Source organism: Denticeps clupeoides, chromosome 2 (assembly GCF_900700375.1).
Source record: "Denticeps clupeoides chromosome 2, fDenClu1.1, whole genome shotgun sequence".
Classification (NCBI taxonomy): domain Eukaryota; kingdom Metazoa; phylum Chordata; class Actinopteri; order Clupeiformes; family Denticipitidae; genus Denticeps; species Denticeps clupeoides.
In genome coordinates, this window is record NC_041708.1 from 11,685,524 (window position 1) to 11,705,095 (window position 19,572).

Consider the following 19,572-nt stretch of genomic DNA (forward strand, 5'->3'; position numbering starts at 1 on the left):
ACCATTCATTTACAATAACTGATCCAAAATGGATGTGTGAAATCAAATATATGAAATATATGAAAATTTAGTTTTTGTCAGTAGATGGCGCTGTTTAATTTGTTTTTCAAGGTGGCCAAATGACTGGATGATTTTCTTCATCCGTTTTTAGAGAATAAATGATGCATTGTTCAGTGGTGAAAAGGCTCAAAGAACAGACTTGTTAAATAACAAATAAAATCAATATGCTTTGTCCATAATATACACTTTTAATGTAAATTTATAATACTGTGTTTTAAGTTTCGGCAAATAACACTGAATGGCATGTTACAGTAAACTGTGTAACACTTGGTAATATGTATGCATAAGACATCAAATATAAGTGCTTGCTGTAAATGTGCAATAGAAAACAATACTGTTTATATAACTAAACATATGAAACAAAAAAAAATGTCAGAACTCTTCTTTTTGCATAGGGAGCAAGTACATGGCCATGTCATTCCTACTACACAGATCACAGTTTGCAGAACATTGTACCGTGTATTAAAAAAAGGATGTCGGCAAACAATACATGCTGCATGGAAACAAACTAAGCAGCTTATGATACATAGTCTTATTAAAAAAAAAAAAAAACAGAACTGAAGTGCAACACAAGTCTTTGGTCAGTGAAGTTTACTTCCATTCGGTTACTCCACACCTTAAAATAAGCACTGCGTTTGGTAATACTGTAAACCAACGGCGACCTGCCAATAAAGCTCCTCTGATCAAAACTGTCATTACCTCCTGATTTACTTTAACCCTAATGAATAACACCACCACCATCTGATTGCTAAAGGAGGATCACCTTTCCATAATTACACACACACACACACACACACACACACACACACACACAATGACCACAATATATTATATAAAACAACATAAGAAGGGCGAATTGGCATAAGGCGTATGGTGACAGCTGAGAGACGTCACATGTGGCACAGGCACAGCTAGTTCATTTCAACAACGGCCAACAAAGCCATGTGAAGCACGAGTTCACATAAAGTTGTAAACAAGCAGACCTGCTGAAGGTGCAGGAAATCTTCAAATCTGAGGAACATCACGGAAATGTAGGAATTTCAGCTTTTTTGCCATTAAACTCCACAGCTGTCTGTGGTTTAGGGTACGATAGTGGAATCAACAGCACATTGACTTCTAGATTCTAATCATTTATATAAACCCCTCCCAAACATTTCTGAAAAATAATAATTACATTTAACATGGCCATACCGTGTACATAAAAAACCTATCATTTCAATACCAAAGGGAATTTTTGTCCTCCCCACTAAAAGATGGAGAAACTAAAACTAAATCTGGTCCTAAATACTCTTTTTGGCACGAATATTATTACTTCAGATGCACTTCCCTACTGCACGCAGGGACAGGGTAGATTATTTGTACTGTGTGTAAAGATCCAATTTATCGTCTGCTTTAATCAATAGTTAAAGATGAAGGTGATAAGGCTGTAAAATGTAAATGTAAATATTCAGGCCTAACATACACCCTTCAAAGGAAAAGAATAAAAATAAGTGTACTTCACGATCACTGAAGCAAATGTAACTGCTTGTCGTCTATCTTTGGTCCTTACTGAGATTGGTCTAACACTTGTGCTCTCAGAGACAGATGTTGATCTGCTTGGCCAGCTCCCTCTCCAGATCAGAGATCAGTGTGTCAAAGTCTTTCAGACTTAGTCTACAAGTGAACGGGGCATCGAAGTCAAGCCCGAAGTCATCTACATAGAGCCCAGCAGAAGCCTGCTGTTCGTCCTCGTCTTCTTCCTGCTCACTGTTGCTCCCGGCCACCTCATCATAGTCCGCTTCCAGGCCAGACAGGAAGTCCCGACCACAGATGCTCCAGTCGCCGGCATAACGGTTGCAGGGTGGACTTTCCAGACGTCCTCGCCCACGTCGCGACACCACCAGGTCTTCAGAAAGGTCCAGATGCAATGGGGGACGCTGGTTCTTGTGCCGCAGGGTGTTTTGGGACACAGAAGGAGAGGAAGATGGGGAAGGGGGTGGGGAATCTATGATGGAAGCGGAGAGGGGAGGATCATCCAAGATTCGGCCTGTGGGAACTAGAGATGTGGAAGACGACTGTCACATAGGAAATCAACCCATCAAACATAATACTTCACACAACAAAGTCGAAGAAGACAAATTGTTATCACAAGATATTCATTTCAACACAAAATTTTATGTGTTCAATGTTATCTAGGGACAAATATCCTTGTTAGGTCTAAGGGTAAAAAAATCTAATATATGTATTTTGAATTTGGAACTGCTTCTAGATCCCTCAACATAACATCAGTAACTAAAAAGATATCTTTTGGTTCATTAAATTCCTGAAATATTCAGGAAAATTAAGTTAGTTGTTCATTTTTTCCCGCTCGAGACACACAGACTTACTGGGCCAGAGCTGCAACAAATAATGAAGGGCCTCAATGTGATGCTTGAAATCGACAGCGCTGGCAATCTCCTCACTGTGGGCAAAACTGCGGCCAGTCCTGCCAGCATCGGGGGCCGGCGCGTGGGCTGCGGCTGGCACCCTCTGTGCACTGGGCATCCAACATTCTTGAGTCGGGGTAAGAAGAACTGGGCCAAAACACACTGCCAGGTTCTGGCATGTCATCCGGTTGCTGTCACTGAATGATGCCACCAGACTGAGGTGATCCAGCAGCAGTGTCAAAGTAGCCTGGTGAACAGAAAATGTGCAAAGCGATATTTGCAACTAGAGTATCACCAGAAATCAAACAGGTCTGACTCCTCAGTAGCTGTCATGAAGCTGTCAGGAGAAAACACGTGCAAGTAAACACACAATATTTTATTACAAATACAGAATGCTAGTAAATCAGTGAAATACAATCATGCAAATAATGTCTGATCACAATCACTCATGAATAAACCAACTACCTGTGAAATTAAAACTGAAGGCCAGATTTTAGGTCATCAGACAACTGAACTGTTCTTTATACAGTGTCTTTGTGGATAAAAAAATATAAATGGCATTGCTGTAAACAGTTTCTTGGTTAATGGTTTGCTATCATGTAACAGTATATAAGATAATAAAGGAGTGGTCATAACCACAATGGACAATGACAAAACTGAATTTTGGGTGTGTTGTGTATTATTAAGTTTTTGGTTCTTTTTAATTTTCAGTTCAGATAAAGAAGGCTCCAGTGGTGTAATAATACAGAACAGAAATACAAAAAATCTGATAAGAGGAAAAGACAAAAATAAGCATGTACAGTAGCAGAAGTATGGAGACAGCAAATGTCATGTTCCAAGAAGCAGCCTACATATTTCTAAAAATGGGGAGGGGGTGGGGTGGGGTGGGTTTGTGCTGCCACAGTGAGGAACGTTTCCCATTATCGAAGTGTGTTTGTTTTGGAACGTAGAAGCCTAACCCAGAACTCGGCTTGCTGGATCCAACAAGGGACAAACAAGCATATGATTATCTAACATAAGACCGAGACTAAATTTACTGCCCTATATGGACTTTTCACTTACAGTTATCTTTCATATTCAAATATTTGTTTTACTGAAAGATAATAAACTTAAAATATATATAATTTAAATTTTAAATCTGGAGCACAGAATGTGCATTTTCAGTTTCAATCTAGAACATAACAGAAGGTTGCCGGTTCGAATACTGAACCACCAAGGTTTTACTGAGGTCCCATTGAGCAAGGTACTGTCCCCACACACTGCTCACTGAGCACCTTTCATGGCTGCCGACTGCTCACTAATGGTAATGGGTTAAATGCAGAGGACACATTTCATTCTGTGCACTGTGTGCTGTGCCTGCTGTGTATCACAATTACAAAACAATCACTTCCATATTTATTGATGTTTTTAAATAAAAACTATATTTTCAGCAGTGAAAATTGTATTATTTTATTTAATGTGTGTATTCTGTGTATTAGTGCTGAACAGAACATGAAAGTGTGCTGCACCTTCTCCGGTTCTGGAAGACACTGAAGCAGGGAGACGGTGGCCTGGCATCGCTGGGCATCCAACTCGCTCCGGCACACTGGCCGCACTGACATGGATTCCAACACAACCTCATAAAGAGTCCTTGTGATGAGAGGAGAGGGCAGTTCGCGTAGATAGTCTTTCAAAATGCCTGATAGAAAAACAAGGACATTACACCCTAAAAGAAACCAGTGCACTAATGGCCATTTTATTACAACCACCTACTGAGTCTCACTGAGTATTGATACTGCACCATGTTACTGTCATGGATTTGATATAAGGTGATGATATAGTATTATTATCTGATGTGATCATGGTTGCTATGAGTGTGAAATTTAATTTGTGTCACTGACCAGTGATGACATTGATGTCAGGGTACAGATCCTCACTGAGAGTGACTGATGCACTGTCTCTTTCAAACATGTCTCTCAGCTCCTTCTTTACTGCTGCTGATCCACACAATCTGTACAGGCCCACAACCTGTGAGTACAAAACAAACACACACAACCACATGTCAATATGTTTACAGAGTCAAGAACATGCTCATTCACAAGTATACAACCTCATTACAATTGTGTTCATAAGTAAGTGGAACAAAAGTACAAACAATTAAAACCTGCAATTAGTCCCATTTTCCAAAAGCTAACCAGTACAACTTCCTGTCTCATGAACAGTCTCACCTTCAGCCCTCTCTTCTCAATCTCAGCCACGCATTTCTGAATAATGATTGGAACTTTCAGCGCCAGGTTCTCCTTCTCCACTAGGCGGCGCAGATCCACCCCAAAGACGCTGGGTGGTGGCATCTCACTGAGGCGGGGAGAAGGGGCTTCCCACTGTTCCAGCAGGGTCAGCTTTACATACAGCAGCCCCCGTGGCTCCAACTGCACACATAACTGCTGGGAACGGCCACCTGGGCAGGAGGGGAAAAACAGAAAAATTCAGGAGGAAAGACCGGAGGAATGAGTAGAAATGAGAGGAGCACAGGAATGGGATGACAGAGAAACAGAAGAAGGGAAAGAAGGATGGCAAGATTGAGAGAAAGAGACCATAGAGTTAACATAATGAGTTAACATTAGAAAAAATAATAATGACCCTGACACACTTTTCCCTTAATCAAAAACAAAAGTACTATTTGGAGTGATAAATGTCAGGGCTGCACAATATGTCCCACATTTTAATGAAAATATTTTCACTACTTTTAAAAATGGATTTGTTTTCCTTTCAACATTTTTACCAACAACGTAACAAAAACAATTAATAAGGAAATATATTATATTTATAAAAATGTGAAATATTTCTGTGTGTGTGTGCATCATATCATGTCACAATATCACAAATGAATCATATTTTTTCTTGTATTTCTTGTTTCTTGCAAGGCCTAATAAAAATCCTATTGTTCCCTGTTTCTGTACCCATCTCACCTCGGAACAGGGGTGGAATGGCGACTGCCCCAAGACAGCAGACTCGGTTGCGCGTTGCCGTGGCGTTGGTTGCAGGTGACAAGCTGTCAGCAGACGTGATGTTAGGTGTTGCGGGAGTCAACACCACCAACTTAAGCAGGCGAGCGCGCTCCAGCTCCAGGTTGAAGGTGTGGTTGAGGGGGAGCGACGGTCCACAGCAGGTGAGCAGTGCAGTGCGCCCGCGGGTCACCCCATCCACCTGGATGGCGCAGAACACTCCCTTGCTGGCGCTGTTGCGTGGTGATCGGAGCAGCTCCTCTACGCCAAGGAGGTGCACAGTGAGGAGCCCCGACAGACGCTGGGCACACCGTGGTTGTTCTGCCAGGCTGTACAGCCGGAAGGAGCCGGCGTCTGCCATGAAGGAGGGCGTGGAAGATGACTCCTGGCCTCCTGAGGAACCCTGCTTGGGAAGGAGCTCCGGAGAGTCTCCATCGCTGAGGTAGCCACCCTTGCTTGCGGACCGTGGCCGCGACAACCGTCGCCGAGTGTGAGCAGAGGGGGCGCTGCTGTCCAGGTGGTAACGGCTGATCACGTTGTTGGATGACTCCTTGCGGGCATTTGGGGGTGAGGTTTCTTCAGCTCCAGTTGCCGTGGCAGCATTCTGGCTGTTTCCATGGCGTTGCAAGCGAGAGGAACGAAGGCTCAGTTTGCGCCTGAGTTCCGGAAGTTTCCTCATCTTCATGGAGAGACGGCGCACTGTCCCCGGAGACTTAATCTTGTCCATCATGCTGCTGCTCCCAACTGCCAATCCACTTGATTTCTTATGCATGGCAGGGCTGTCCGAGGGCGTGCCGATGACAACAGTACTCACTGCCACACCCAGACACTCACAGTCAACCTGCTGGACTTTCTGCGGAAACACATCTGAGAGAAAAAGAGAGACAATCCAAGATTGCAGTTAATGTTTAGTGTTTCATTAATTAACAGAAAACCAAACCTCTAGCAAGTAAACGCCGCTTACTGCACACCAACATGGAAATTTCTAAGGGATTGATGTTCAAGATGATGGTCTTTGGGGCCAGCAGTTCCACCAAACCTGATTCAAATTAAGAACTGGCTGCGTTGGATGAGGGTAAACCCAAAAACCGTTTACCATGGTCGAAGCAGGACCAGGACCCCTGCTCTAGTATTGGTGAAAAATGTAATGCATAATTCTTCTTTCTTGTTGTACTTTTTACTTAACTACATTTCTATCAAGGGTCTCATTTCTTGTTACTTTTATTTTTCTGAAATTGGATGTTCTTTTGATAGTCTGTCACCCTGTGAAAAACCAATCAGCAGGTATTGAGGTATGTAAACATTTTATTGGCTACAACTGAAATGACTACCAAAGTCATGACTAGCATGTGAAAATGGAGCTACAAGGACATGAATATGTTATAATATATCTAAATAACTGACAAATAGAAAAAATAGCTGTCATCTACTTTCTTTCACCTGTATGGTAAATGTGGTTGGATTTTTTGCTGCATGCACCATACAGGCCACAACGTGCAGATGATGCTATGTGGTTGGTGCATGTACTTGGTACATTGTGTCTGAACACCTACCATTCTGTTTCGTAGGGTTGTGTATTGGTACAATTAAAAATAAACAGATCTGTAACATGGTACCGATTCCTTACTACAAGCTAGTCAGAGGAATTAGCTATTTATGTGTTGTGGCAAAAAAAAATGCCCTTTTAATACTTAAGTATTTCTAAAGGCAAGTATTTTAGGCAAGTACAGTACTTTAATTTTAACTTATATTTGACTGTACCGCTTTCACTTGTAGTGGAGTAACATTTCACCAGTGGTATCTGTACTTTCACTTGAATGTGAGTACTTTGTCCAGTTCTTGTTAAAACTTGGACCGTGGCACAGTGATGACAATTTGCAGAATAACCAAGAAAGGAAAAAGGAAGGACTTGCTGGAAAGAGAAAACCGTGATTCAGGAATAAAACAGGCTGCATCAAACCCAGCAACCTGTTGGACAGAAATGTAGCAGTACCTGAATTGTCAGCTGATGTTTCCCTGCAGCTGGAACTGGCACAGTTTCCAACCAGCATCCCTGCTCTCTTCTGTGCCCATTTTGGCCCATCCCTCCTGCTCTCTGGAGAGCCCTCCATCTCTGCCCTCCTTCTCCAAGGGTCACCAAAGTCACCCCCAGTCCCGTCCATGCGAGAGTCCTCCTCCTCTGGAATGGGATTGTACCAAATATTTCTCTCTCCCTCCACACCCTGCTTCCATTCAGTGATGCTGCTGGGGAGTGGTCGAGGGAGCTCTTCAGAGCCCTGGGACTTCCCTGTAGACAGCACCCAGGCTCGGCTACTCCTCTCCAGGCTTTGGAGGTAAGCCCCCTGCCCGGACAGCTTAGCTGAGCTGGGGGCAATGCTAACTTCAGAGTACCCAGCTCCCATTGGTGGACTCAGTTCTGGCAGACCAGCCTCGTTCGAGTTCCAGAGGCTGCTAGACGTCCCGGCCTCCCACCCAGAATCAGTAGATCTACTCTCTTCACTCAACGCCTTCTGGCTCCAGGCCTGCTTTGAGCCCTGGGTCTTCCCTAAGAAGCTTCCATACTCCTGACCTCTCTGCTCAGGTCTGCTGCAAGCCTCTGTTCTGGGAGGGTCCCTAGACGTGAGTTTGGCCCAGTTCTGTTTCTTGGCCACGGTGATCTGAGGCCGTCTGGCATAGTCCTCCTCAGCGGCAGCGGAATTCTGGGCCGACAACGATGAACAAATCTGAACATCCGTCTTTCCTTGGACATCTGGGGTCAAGGGGGAAAAGCGCATCATTAATTATGTTGTGTGCATCATCACAATTACATTGTAGTGCTGGCTTAAGCCCTTATTTGGTGTTATAATATTTGGTTTAGGAAAGAATGAGCGTCATCCTGCGGTTGACCTGATGATCGCTCCAGCCCAGTTCAGGACAACCAACAAGACCAACAAACTGAACCCTGAAGTCATTAGTCTGATGATTAAGCCATGTGTCTTTTGCCCTTTCCACAGTTTGGATAAGCGAGTCTGTTTTTCAAATGGCACATTTCTAAAATGCATTTCAACAGAATCACATGAACAAGGGAGGAAGGGCAAAAGAGAAGAAAAGAAGCCAAAAAAAAAGGAGGAACACAGACAGTAGAAAAGAAGACAAACTTTTGCAATGTCTGCATGAGCCTTCTCAGACATCTCTATTTCCCCCTGCTCACATCCTGCACAGCTGGGAGTCTCTCGCTTACTCCCTCTCTCTCTCCCCCCTGCGCTCAGGAACTTTTTTATTTCATGAAAAGGGCATGCTTTATGTTTTTTATGTTTATGATCATGGCTGATATAGTTTCAGTTTGAAAATATATCTTATACGCAATGCTGCCAATTGTGGGGCCTGTTCCCAAGCTGGATAGTACTGATATTAGATTCACTTATTTAACTTTCAATTTCTGAAACAGACTTGGTTAAAGCATGCCATTTCATGTACAGATCAAAATCTACGGTTCGCTTCAAGGTGTAACCTTTTTATAACTATAGTAGAAAACTGTCTTGCCATACACGGATTAGCACAGTGTATGGCAAGTATTTATTTTAATTATTTCAATCACAGGAATAAAGAATTAAATCGATTGTGGATTGTCTCTGTGACTATTGTATGTATGTGAGTGCACATACTGACAAAATATCTGACACCATCAGTGTGGAAAATGATACTATATCAACCTGAATTAAACTGAAGAAGCTGAGAAGCCACTGAGTGGCAGGATATGGGGGCATGGCAAGAATTAATGTAACACAACAGACCAGCCCTGCCTTACAGCTTGTACACTGGGACTGTAGTCAATCTTGTGCAAAAAGAAGAAAGAAACAGAAGAATGGAGATCATGAGAGGTGAAAAGGAAGAGGGGGAAAAAAGGAGAGGAAGAGCATACAGCTGTCCGAGAATCTCCTCTCGCACACGTTTTAACCTCTTCCCCATTTATTTTTATTTTCCCCACACACATTACATTAGAAATGTATGCATTATACACATGCAACATGACTTTACATGCAACATGTACATAAAACATTTTCCTAAGAAACCTCTGTATTATTATTCCAAAAATGAGCCTGATTCCTGATGAAGAATATACAAACTGAACTAAACTAGTACACCCATTTTTTTCAAGTGCAGGTAAACATAATCACCCAATAATTACCCATTTCGTGTTTTTCCATGAAAAGTTGCCAGGTAAATATAATGTATATGAAAGGGTGATGAAAGAATGACAGGCTACACTCCACAGGGCCTATTATTTCTGAAGTGCATTCTATTTATAGTGTGCATGTGTGTGTGTGTATACATTATGAGTAGTGTTGTGACAGACAGGGTCCACTTGTACCTTAGTGTGTGTGTTTATGCTCAACCTTTGCTATGTGCTAAGGTAGGGCCCTAATTCCATTTTTTTTCCATTTGAATTTTTCTAAATTCCATGTTTTCTGTTAATGTATTAATGCACCTAAAAACAGTCATGTTCAACAAGGTGCTTGGACATTTACTGTTGGCTTTTGTAAACCATTTACATGTAATGAATATGTGCATTTCATGCAAAGAGCTGTTTCACACATTCTTCCATTTGTAAAATAAAAGTGCTTCACATTTGAAATCAACATAAAACGCATCAAATAAATAAACATTGGGAAGGCCTGGAAGGCTTGTGTCCATTTGCATTGTGAACTGGGACCATGTTAATAAAATCACATTTTGAATCAGCCGATGACCAAGAGTTTGCTTGGATCCGAGCTAGCAAGTGGTGCCACTGAGCAAAGCACCAGGCATCTTTCATGGCTGCCCACTGCTCACTGGTTAAAAGTTGTGTGCACCACTTCACTTTCACTTTCTAAACCCACATTTACACATTTGGTGCGTGCAAAAGTCCCGCCACAACGAGAATTCCGTGTTTTACAACAGATTCCATTTTTTGTTTTTGTTGGAGTCTGTGATTAGATATTGTGGAAATCATAGGGCCCCATGCTGAAGTTGATAAGGTCAGCTGGGGTGGCTATTCATAAAGGTTAAAATATTGGAGCGATGTGAGTAGATCACAGACATTTCTGCTCCACAATGTGAAATGATTGAAAGAAATCAATTTTATTTCTTAATTTCTATCCCAATTAGAAGGGCATCTTCCCAAATGAAGATGAATCCACAGAAGTCTAGCATTAATTGATTGGTTGATGAGTATGAAAAAAAAAAAAAAAGAATGACACAAATACTGGTTTTCACAAAGTTTGCTGCTTCAGTGTTTTTAGATCTTTTATTCAGTTGTTTATGTGGTGTAAGTAATTACATTTTATAAGTTATTGAAAATTACATCAAATTTATGCAAAGAGTCAATATTTGCAGTGTTGGCCCTTTTTTTCCCCTAAAGACCTCTGCAATTTGTCCTGGCATGCTGTCAATCAACTTCTGGGCCAAATCCTGGCTGATTGCAATTTGTGGGTTTTTGTTTGTCCACCCGCCTCTTGAGAATTGACCACAAGTTCTCAATTGGATTAAGGTTTTGGGAGTTTCCTGGCAATGGATCCAAAATTTCCATGTTTTGTTCCCCAAGCCACTTAGTTATCACTATGGCCTTACGGCACGGTGCTCCATCATGCTGGAAAAGGCCTTGTTCTTCACCAAAACGTTCTTGGATGGTTGGGAAAAGTTGCTGTCAGAGGATGTTTTTGTACCATTCTTTATTCATGGCTGTGTTCTTAGGCAAATCTGTGTATGAGCCCAGTCCCTTGGATGAGAAGCAGCCCCACACATAAATGGTCTCAGGATGCTTTACTGTTGGTACGAGACAGGACTGATGGTAGCACACATCTATCTTGATGTTTTTCTTGAAGAGAAGTGGCTTCTTAAATGCCCTTCTTGACACCAGGTCATCCTCCAAAAGTCCTGGCCTCACTGTGTGTCCAGATGCACTCACACCTGCCCGCTGCCATTCCTGAGCAAGCTCTGTACTGGAGGCACCACGATCCTGCAGCTGAATCATCTTTGGTCCTGCTGCTTGTTGGATTTTCTTGGGCACCCTGAAGCCTTCTTCACAATACTTGAACCTCTCTCCTTGTTGACAATCCAATAAATGGTTGATTTAGGCCCAATCTTAGTAGCACCAATATCCTTGCCTGACAGAATGATCTCCAGCCTTGTGCTCTTGAACACTCTCACCTGTGTTAATGATAGAATCACTGAATAGATCTCAGCAGGTCCTTTTGGGGCTGAAATACAGTGGAAATGGGAGGAGGAAAAAAAATGGCGGGAGTAAGTTCATTTTCATGGTAAAGAGTGGCTTTGCAGTTCATCTAATAACTCTTCATAAAATTCTGGAGTATATGCAAATTGCCAAAATAAAAATGGAAGCAGCAAACTTTGTGAAAACCAGTATTTGTGTCATTCCCAAAACCATTAGCCACAACTATAATTAATCCTGTCTGGGCAAATTGTCCTTTGGCCAGAGGAACAATGACAAGACCTGTTCTGAAACCTTGTATGACTGTCTGTCCTTTGAGGGCATTTATAAGAGTCCTTAAAGGGACACTTTGTCCTCAAGCCCAAAGGATGTTGTGGTTTTCATGTAAAATGCTCAATTATAGCCAAAAAACTGCTTACACTCTGGTGAACAGACGACAGCAGACTGTTGGCAGACATCTGCTGATAACACATCTGCAGTTGGCAGAAGGAAAGTGTTAACAACTTTTCCCCATGATCCAGAAGGTACCCAATGACCTAAAACAAATATGGTCACAGCTTATCTTATGAAGGCAGCATTACTGCCATTTACATTTATGCATTTCAGTGCTTCAGTCATTTAATGTTTCTCATTAGAAATTCTTAATTTATCAAGGAGCCTCTTTAATGAACATCTGCAAAATGTTTATTTTGCTAATGGAACAATGACAAGATTCGCCCATACATTTAAAAAAAAAATCATAAAACATAAGACAAGGATGCCGCTGTTTGTGTGCCGTTCAACTTCCATACAGTGCAACCATAAAGTGTTCACATTTATTTGTGTTTTTTGTGTGATTAAATATTTAATCAATTCCAAAATTTATTAAATATTTTTCCCCCTCAGAGTCTACACACATCATCCCATAACAAACAAGGTGAAAAAAGCTTGAGGTTTTGGCAAATTTATTACAAATTAAATAAACTGAGAATGTTTGCTTTCTCAGGTTTTCGGGATATTATATGCAATTTGCGCACATTAATATGCAGGATATTCCGGGAACTTCCGGGAAACTTGGCAAATCACGATCATCAATCAAGATCGGCATGAACTTTGAAATGTGCTTCAGTTAAAACAGTCCATATAAAACAATGCTACAGGTGCTGCGCAGTAGTCTACAAAGCGGGAGGGATACGAAAATAGATGGACGTATTATTTGTTTAATTATTGACTAATTAAACAAAGCCTCAAGGCAAAGAATTTACCTCAAATTTTTTTGTATTTGAACCATTCAAGTTACTTGAGTTACTTGTTTCAGCCCTACCTGTGACCATCATTGCCAGAACCAAATAGGCTGCATTTAAGAAACAAAGAGTACCTCAATAGACAACACAGTCAATGGGATATTTTATAGGGTTGCTGTTGAGTCGTAAAATATAAAATAAAAAATTAAAAATATAAGGACTTCATGAGCTTAAAAAGTCTTGAAATGTGAAAAGTTTACGTCAACATGGATTTTTCCCCCCTGATGACAAAGTGATATACAGGTTTCCTGTTGTACAAATAAATTAATTGATAATGAGACCAAGAGGCAACTGATATTAGCTTTGGAATGTACAAATCCGCTCAGAATTTGCCTTGCATGCAAAGTTGAATGGTTTGCTTTAACTTATTATTAGTCCATGCCCATGCTTTTGGTTTTAAACAACCATGAAATGCTCCATACTCAGTTAAAACCAATTCGTAATGTAGGAAATTGTGCATGCCGGGGGTGTAAAGAAGGAGATTAGCAGAATTAGCGGACAACTGCAACAATTCCAGACAGTGTATGCATCAACACCACTGTGCCAAAATACCACTCACATAAAAGCAATGAAAGCAACATCCTTTCTACTTTCTACCAGTGTGGACATGAAATTGGTCTTAATAGTCATTCTTTAGGTCTTTAAAAGATCTTAAATTTAATTTGAAACCTGCAGACCTGTAGTTTCATACTGTTGCATCATATTACATAATAACCATCAGATTTTATAATTTTAGTGTCTAGATATGGCATTCTGGCTGACTGGCCCAATCGACATCACATCAGTGCAATAAGACAGAATAGGTTAATTGGAGGCCGAGGAGAAATGAATCCAGTGGAAAAGTGACCTCAGAATATGTGCTGTGAGAAACCTGTTAAGTTCCCCCCTCCCCCCAGCTTTTCATAATTTGGGACATCCTGCCAAAGTGCATACCAGCCTCTTCAGTTGCTCAGTTCGCGCTGCATCCAACTCGAGCCTTCGCAGGACTGAATAAGAAGGGAGGGTTTAAAATCCACGGGCGTTCCAGGAAACTAAACATTTTTCCAAATTTAAGGCGCTTCGTCTTTTCCCCTTAATTCTTTTTTCCACTGATGCCTAGTGTGGAAAAATTGGTTTCAGATACCTAATGGAATGAAACAATAAAAGCGAAAAAATAAATAAGAGTCTTTAAATGCTCCAAGCCGATTTGTGGTCCAACCCAACATTCTTATTTTAATGTGATCTCTGGAGAAACACGATTTTCCCAGAATGCAACAGCCTCTGACCACACTGCGACTCTTTGTGAATGTTTGGGCATCAGCATAACGCAGCGAGTCTCTGGACCTTTCCACGCCTTGCCAGCCATCTACAGTGAGATTAAAAGAGGAAAGGAAACGGGCCGAGGTCGCTTCTCATCTCGCTCTGCATCCACCCCCAAGCCCCAAAATTACAGGAACCCTCGTGTCTGTGATCTGAACAGGGTTACACAGGGGAAAAGAGAGGAAACATCCCTCTAAACATTTTTTTCTTGGCTCCTTATTTACAGATAAAATGCAACTCATTGCCCTCAATTGCTGTGCAATGATTTTCATTCGTCATTTTCTACATTTCTTAATGGATTCAAATGAGTACAATACTCCCACTTTTTCTGTATCCTGAACCCAACTATAATCATTATTTTATAAATGTCTTCCTGGCAGGTTCCGGTTCCTGCTTTTTTTATGATCTAGACTTCCCTGATTTAAAAAACAAACCGAAATGACTTCTACAGGACTGCTGACGGGAAGCAGAGGAAAAGGAAGTCCATATTAAAAATAAAAATTATTCTGAACTGAAAGAGAGGAAGCACTGGCTGCAGTTATAAACGTTATTATGCAATGACCTGGGATTTTGATGAACAAGGGTACTCATTTCGGGAAAAAAAAAAAAAAAAACTCCCACAACACTGCAGCATCTGGACTTTGGAGCAACGGCCCTCGTTTTGGGCCTGATGTGACAGATAAGACTTGGTGGTGGGGGGGTTGACGAGGGCGGGGAATGCACTGAAAGACTTTTCTGTTCTCTAATCCTCATGTGGTCTGCAGCCGGACAGAGATAATGAGGCCTATTGACAGTCACCAATGCGCAAATCATCACTCACACACACACACACACGCATTTACAAATTGACTACAAGGCCAAACACTCAAAAGCCTACACACACCCACACACACACACACACACACACACAAACACACAGGTTCTTTAATTGACATGACCTGCAGCTGGACCCTGTAGAGAACACTGACCTACTCTCTGTCTCACTCATGTCCAGAGCATTCAGAGCACCAATACTGGGACAAATTCTCAGGGACAAACACACACACACACACACACACACACACACACACACACACAGAGGTATCAAGTCCAAGTGGCACAACGTGTTTACTCGCTGTACTAAACTGCATGGCCCAGCGTGTGGGCTGCAGCTTTCCCTATTTTAGACATAACAAGCAGGGAGAGAGGGACGAGAGGGAGGGGGACAGAGAGAAGGAGTCAGGAATGAGGGACAGAGAGCAGGGTCGGGGGGAGAAGGGAACTGCTGTCTAAATGTTGCAAGAGGGAAGGAAAGAGAGGGTAAGAGATGTAATGCAGAGCAAGGAAGAGGTTTTAGTGTCTGTCAAATACTACATTACATTCACACATTATCGGACATGCATATTTCATATATTCTGTGTTGGAGAGATATTTACCAAAGCTAGCATGGTAACTAGCAAGCAAAATAAATAACTTTCCCTAAATGGCATCTTTTCCTGGGACACTCCTGGGAATGTCTCCCTGAGGGACAAGATTCGGGACAAACCAGGAACCCTAGAGACACTACAGAAATATTGAAGGGGCATTTTTACTGCTACTACTAATAACTCGATGTGGGATTTTGAAGATGTTTAGCCATCTTATTTTATACTTTGACTGCTGGTGTCATAAAGAGAAGAATCACAAGTCATCTGGCTTTCTATAATGAAAGCATTTTATTTTGTGGAATGCCAAACACACCAAGCGATCTAACACTCACAATAAACGACTCACAACAACCCCACAACACAATGCCAACATGAATGGCAATCCCAGAATCCCGAGCACAAGGAATGCTGGGGTAGCAAATTGCCTTACATTTCTTAAAGGGTGTGCTACTGTACTGCTATATACCTGTCACCAAGTGCCGCTGCAATAAGACAAGGTTGATTTGTGCAAATACCTACAATGGCTGACAGATATGGTGTTTAATAGGAATGTGCGGATCGATCCAAAACATCAATACTATCGATACCAAGTTAGTATCAGTAGGGGAACAATACTACCCACCAACTTCACCCCACCCCTACAGGACAATCCAGAATGCAATATGGGATCTGTGGTTTGTGTGTTATCAGTGCTTTATATCGGCGGTTCATAATAATAGATATACAGTACAGGCCAAAAGTTTGGACACACCTTCTCATTCAATGTGTTTTCTTTATTTTCATGACCATTTACACTGGTAGATTCTCACTGAAGGCATCAAAACTATGAATGAACACATGTGGAGTTATGTACTTAACAAAAAGTGGAGACCTGGCCTCCACAGTCACTGGACCTGAACCCAATCAAGATGGTTTGGGGTGAAGGCAAAGGGGCCAACAAGTGCCAAACACCTCTGGGAACTCCTTCAAAACTGTTGGAAAACCATTTCAAGTGACAACCTCTTGAAGCTCATCGAGAGAATGGCAAGAGTGTGCAAAGCAGTAATCAGAGCAAAGGGCGGCTATTTTGAAGAAATTAGAATATAAAACATGTTTTCAGTTATTTCACCACTTTTTGTTAAGTACATAACCCCACATGCGTTCATTCATAGTTTTGATGCCTTCAGTGAGAATCTACCAATGGAAATGGTCATAAAGGATGAGGCCCATGCGCCGCGGGTTAGACACCCATGAAACAGTCTGTAACTCATATCAACATTTGCATGAGTTTCGCCGTGCTTACAGTAGTCTATTATTGGCCAACACATGTGCTTGGAATATGAACAAATCAAAATCACCATATTTCAGGATGTCCAAGACGATTCGGGACGGTTTACAACCCTTTTGTCTGCATCCAACTGCATCCATCAAACAACACGCATCCAGCGCATTCTGGTGTCAAACACCACATGAAATATCTTTTAAAGAAACACCAAAGACTGACAAACTTCAGGTCAGCAACTGGCTGCCCTTAAAGACAAAAACACAACACTGGCACATTGATTCAGTAGGAAGTAGGCCCACACCACAAATGTTTGTCATTGCCTTTCTGGTCCAACACAAGCAAGTCATTCTCCATCCCTCCCGTACCACGCAACCCACCCAGCTCTGGCGTAATTCAATCCGGGCGCCTATAAAGCAGTTATTCACTCTGCCTCTCGGCCCGACCGCACTGCGTGTCACAATGTCGCTCATTCACACTGACAAACAAAAAGCATTTAAGGTTGGGAACAGCCTGCTGGACACATGCAGCGCGGCTCGCGCGGTCTATAGCGCACTTGAGGGGAACAGGGTCCCTTTACGCCAACGTCGCTGAGATATGGGGCAGTTATGTTGTCCAAATCGTGGGCCCTCACATCCTGACCTGGCTTCTTGCTTCCCGCTCCAAATACAGTTACAATGTCCAAATGCAAGAAGAATGGAAACGATTTTTTTTTTTTAAACGAACATGTAATACTAAAAAAAAAAAACACTATATTTTGCTATGAAGACCGTTCCGTGAATAAACACACCTGACTAGCCAGAGATTTCCAACTTATTTCGTAACAAGTTCGCCAGAGTCCATTATTATGTTGCTTCTTGCTTCACGTTGTACTAAAAACGTATGTTCGCAGCAAGAACGTAAGACCTCCTGAAATTAAAAGCTGTGAGATAAATAGAAAAATATGAAATGCATCCATGTCTAATTAAATAAGCCACCTGGAAAGGCTATTAACGTGTCTTGAAGCATTAATACGTTACCATCATTACGTTAAATGTTGCGTTACAGACCCTTAGCCAATACTGCCCGACTGACTGTGACTGGCTTTAACTCGTGGTTTTGTAAGACTGATAAAAAAAAAAAATATATATATATATATAATAAATGTTGCATTTGGTAATGCTTTAAGACCGCGGAGGAACGCGCAATACGTACCGGGGAGTTTGGGGTCGGTTTTGCGCCTGGATTTCTCCTTACCCCGCAGCCTGGAGAAAGTGCGCTTCAGAAGGGGCTCAGCCATGCCCGGACTACCCTCCAGTGTCACTCCGGCGGCGGAAAAGTTTCCAGGAGCGGCGAGAACTCCTAAAAGCGCGTGAGAATCGAGCATCCCGAGAAGACGTCCATCCCAGCGGCCCTCTCCATCACCGCAGGGCGCCCTGCCTGCTCCCTCTCCCACTGTCCTCTGGCCAAATTTCACAGGAAACAAATTCCACGGATTCTTTCCCAAACATTTTTCAACCCTCGGGTATATGAACCCGGAAGCGTTTAGGGGAAATGTAGTTCTCTTGCCACCGCAGCTGTAGTCCGCTCTGGCAACCCATAATCTAAAGGAGGCATCGATTTTCCAATATATTTAATTGCATTTATATTTGTATTTTAGTGTATTATATATGTAATTATTGTCAATCCAGTTCAGTGGGTGCTATATGGGCAATTTGTGTGCAGCAGGAATATTAAATCTGAAACATTAAAAAATATTTTAAAATAATAAATAACTGCAGAGTTGTTTTGGCTAGAAACCTAATCACTAATTAATGATTAAATTCAATTGATTACTGAATATTGCAACGCATTTTCTGTGCCCTTTCCTCCACATTACAATTTGCACACCAAATAACCTCAAATGAAGACATTATAACAGAAGAATAACATTTTAATGTACAAAATACATTTATCTAAACAGTTCCTTAAATTTTTAACCATTCAAACTCTTATACCTTTGTCATACATATGAGTAAGTATATATAAACATATGTTTAAAAGGGATGTTCATGGCCAAGACAAACACAGTTATACTTTTACAAAGTTGCTATAATGGTGATTTTGCAGCGGAACAGGTTTGCTTGTTGAAACACTTTCCCCCATAATTGTACTATCACTAAACTGTTAGAACTTGAATGTTGTCTTGTAGTCAAGGCAATTTAAACGCACTTTATTACTAACCTTCTATAAAATATGGTTGCTTGTGGTTAAATACTCAAACACAGTGGATATTTAATACGTACTCGAATGTGTTTTTTTTAATACTGCCTAGACATAAATTGTGAGAGATCATCTGGATCTGAGGCATTCCTGTCGCAGTCCCATCCCTGACCACTTGTTACAACACGCCTGCTTTTGGCTTGTATGCACGTAATGCACGTGAGTCTTACGAATGATAAGACTGTAAAGTATAGAACTCTTGGCTAACGTGTTTAAAATGTTAAGGTGGACACGAGCAAATGTTCATTTTAAGCATTGTATAAATCGTTGGATAAGTTTATCCAACGATCCGGGAGTAGCCCTAATTTTTGTCCACTGACGTTTACATTTCATACATTTTTTAGCATAAAGCTAATGTTCGTCGCGAGATGTTTATTTAACATTGTGTGATGCGAAATAGTCATCATGGGTGAGTTATGGGTGTGCGACAACAAAAAATGTTC

The 19,572-nt window shown here is 41.6% G+C and overlaps 1 protein-coding gene across 1 annotated transcript; it reads right to left on the reverse strand.

Moving 5' to 3' along the window:
* Positions 1 to 237: 237 nt before the first annotated feature.
* On the reverse strand, positions 238 to 18,397 carry syde1 (synapse defective Rho GTPase homolog 1). The gene is made up of 8 exons (XM_028966485.1): positions 18,083 to 18,397; positions 7,443 to 8,198; positions 5,414 to 6,316; positions 4,673 to 4,902; positions 4,346 to 4,472; positions 3,974 to 4,143; positions 2,427 to 2,712; positions 238 to 2,095 (listed from the first exon to the last, which is right to left on the reverse strand). The coding sequence occupies exons 1-8, from the start codon at positions 18,252 to 18,254 to the stop codon at positions 1,635 to 1,637; spliced, it is 3,105 nt and encodes a 1,034-aa protein (XP_028822318.1). The 5' UTR covers positions 18,255 to 18,397; the 3' UTR covers positions 238 to 1,634.
* Positions 18,398 to 19,572: the final 1,175 nt, after the last annotated feature.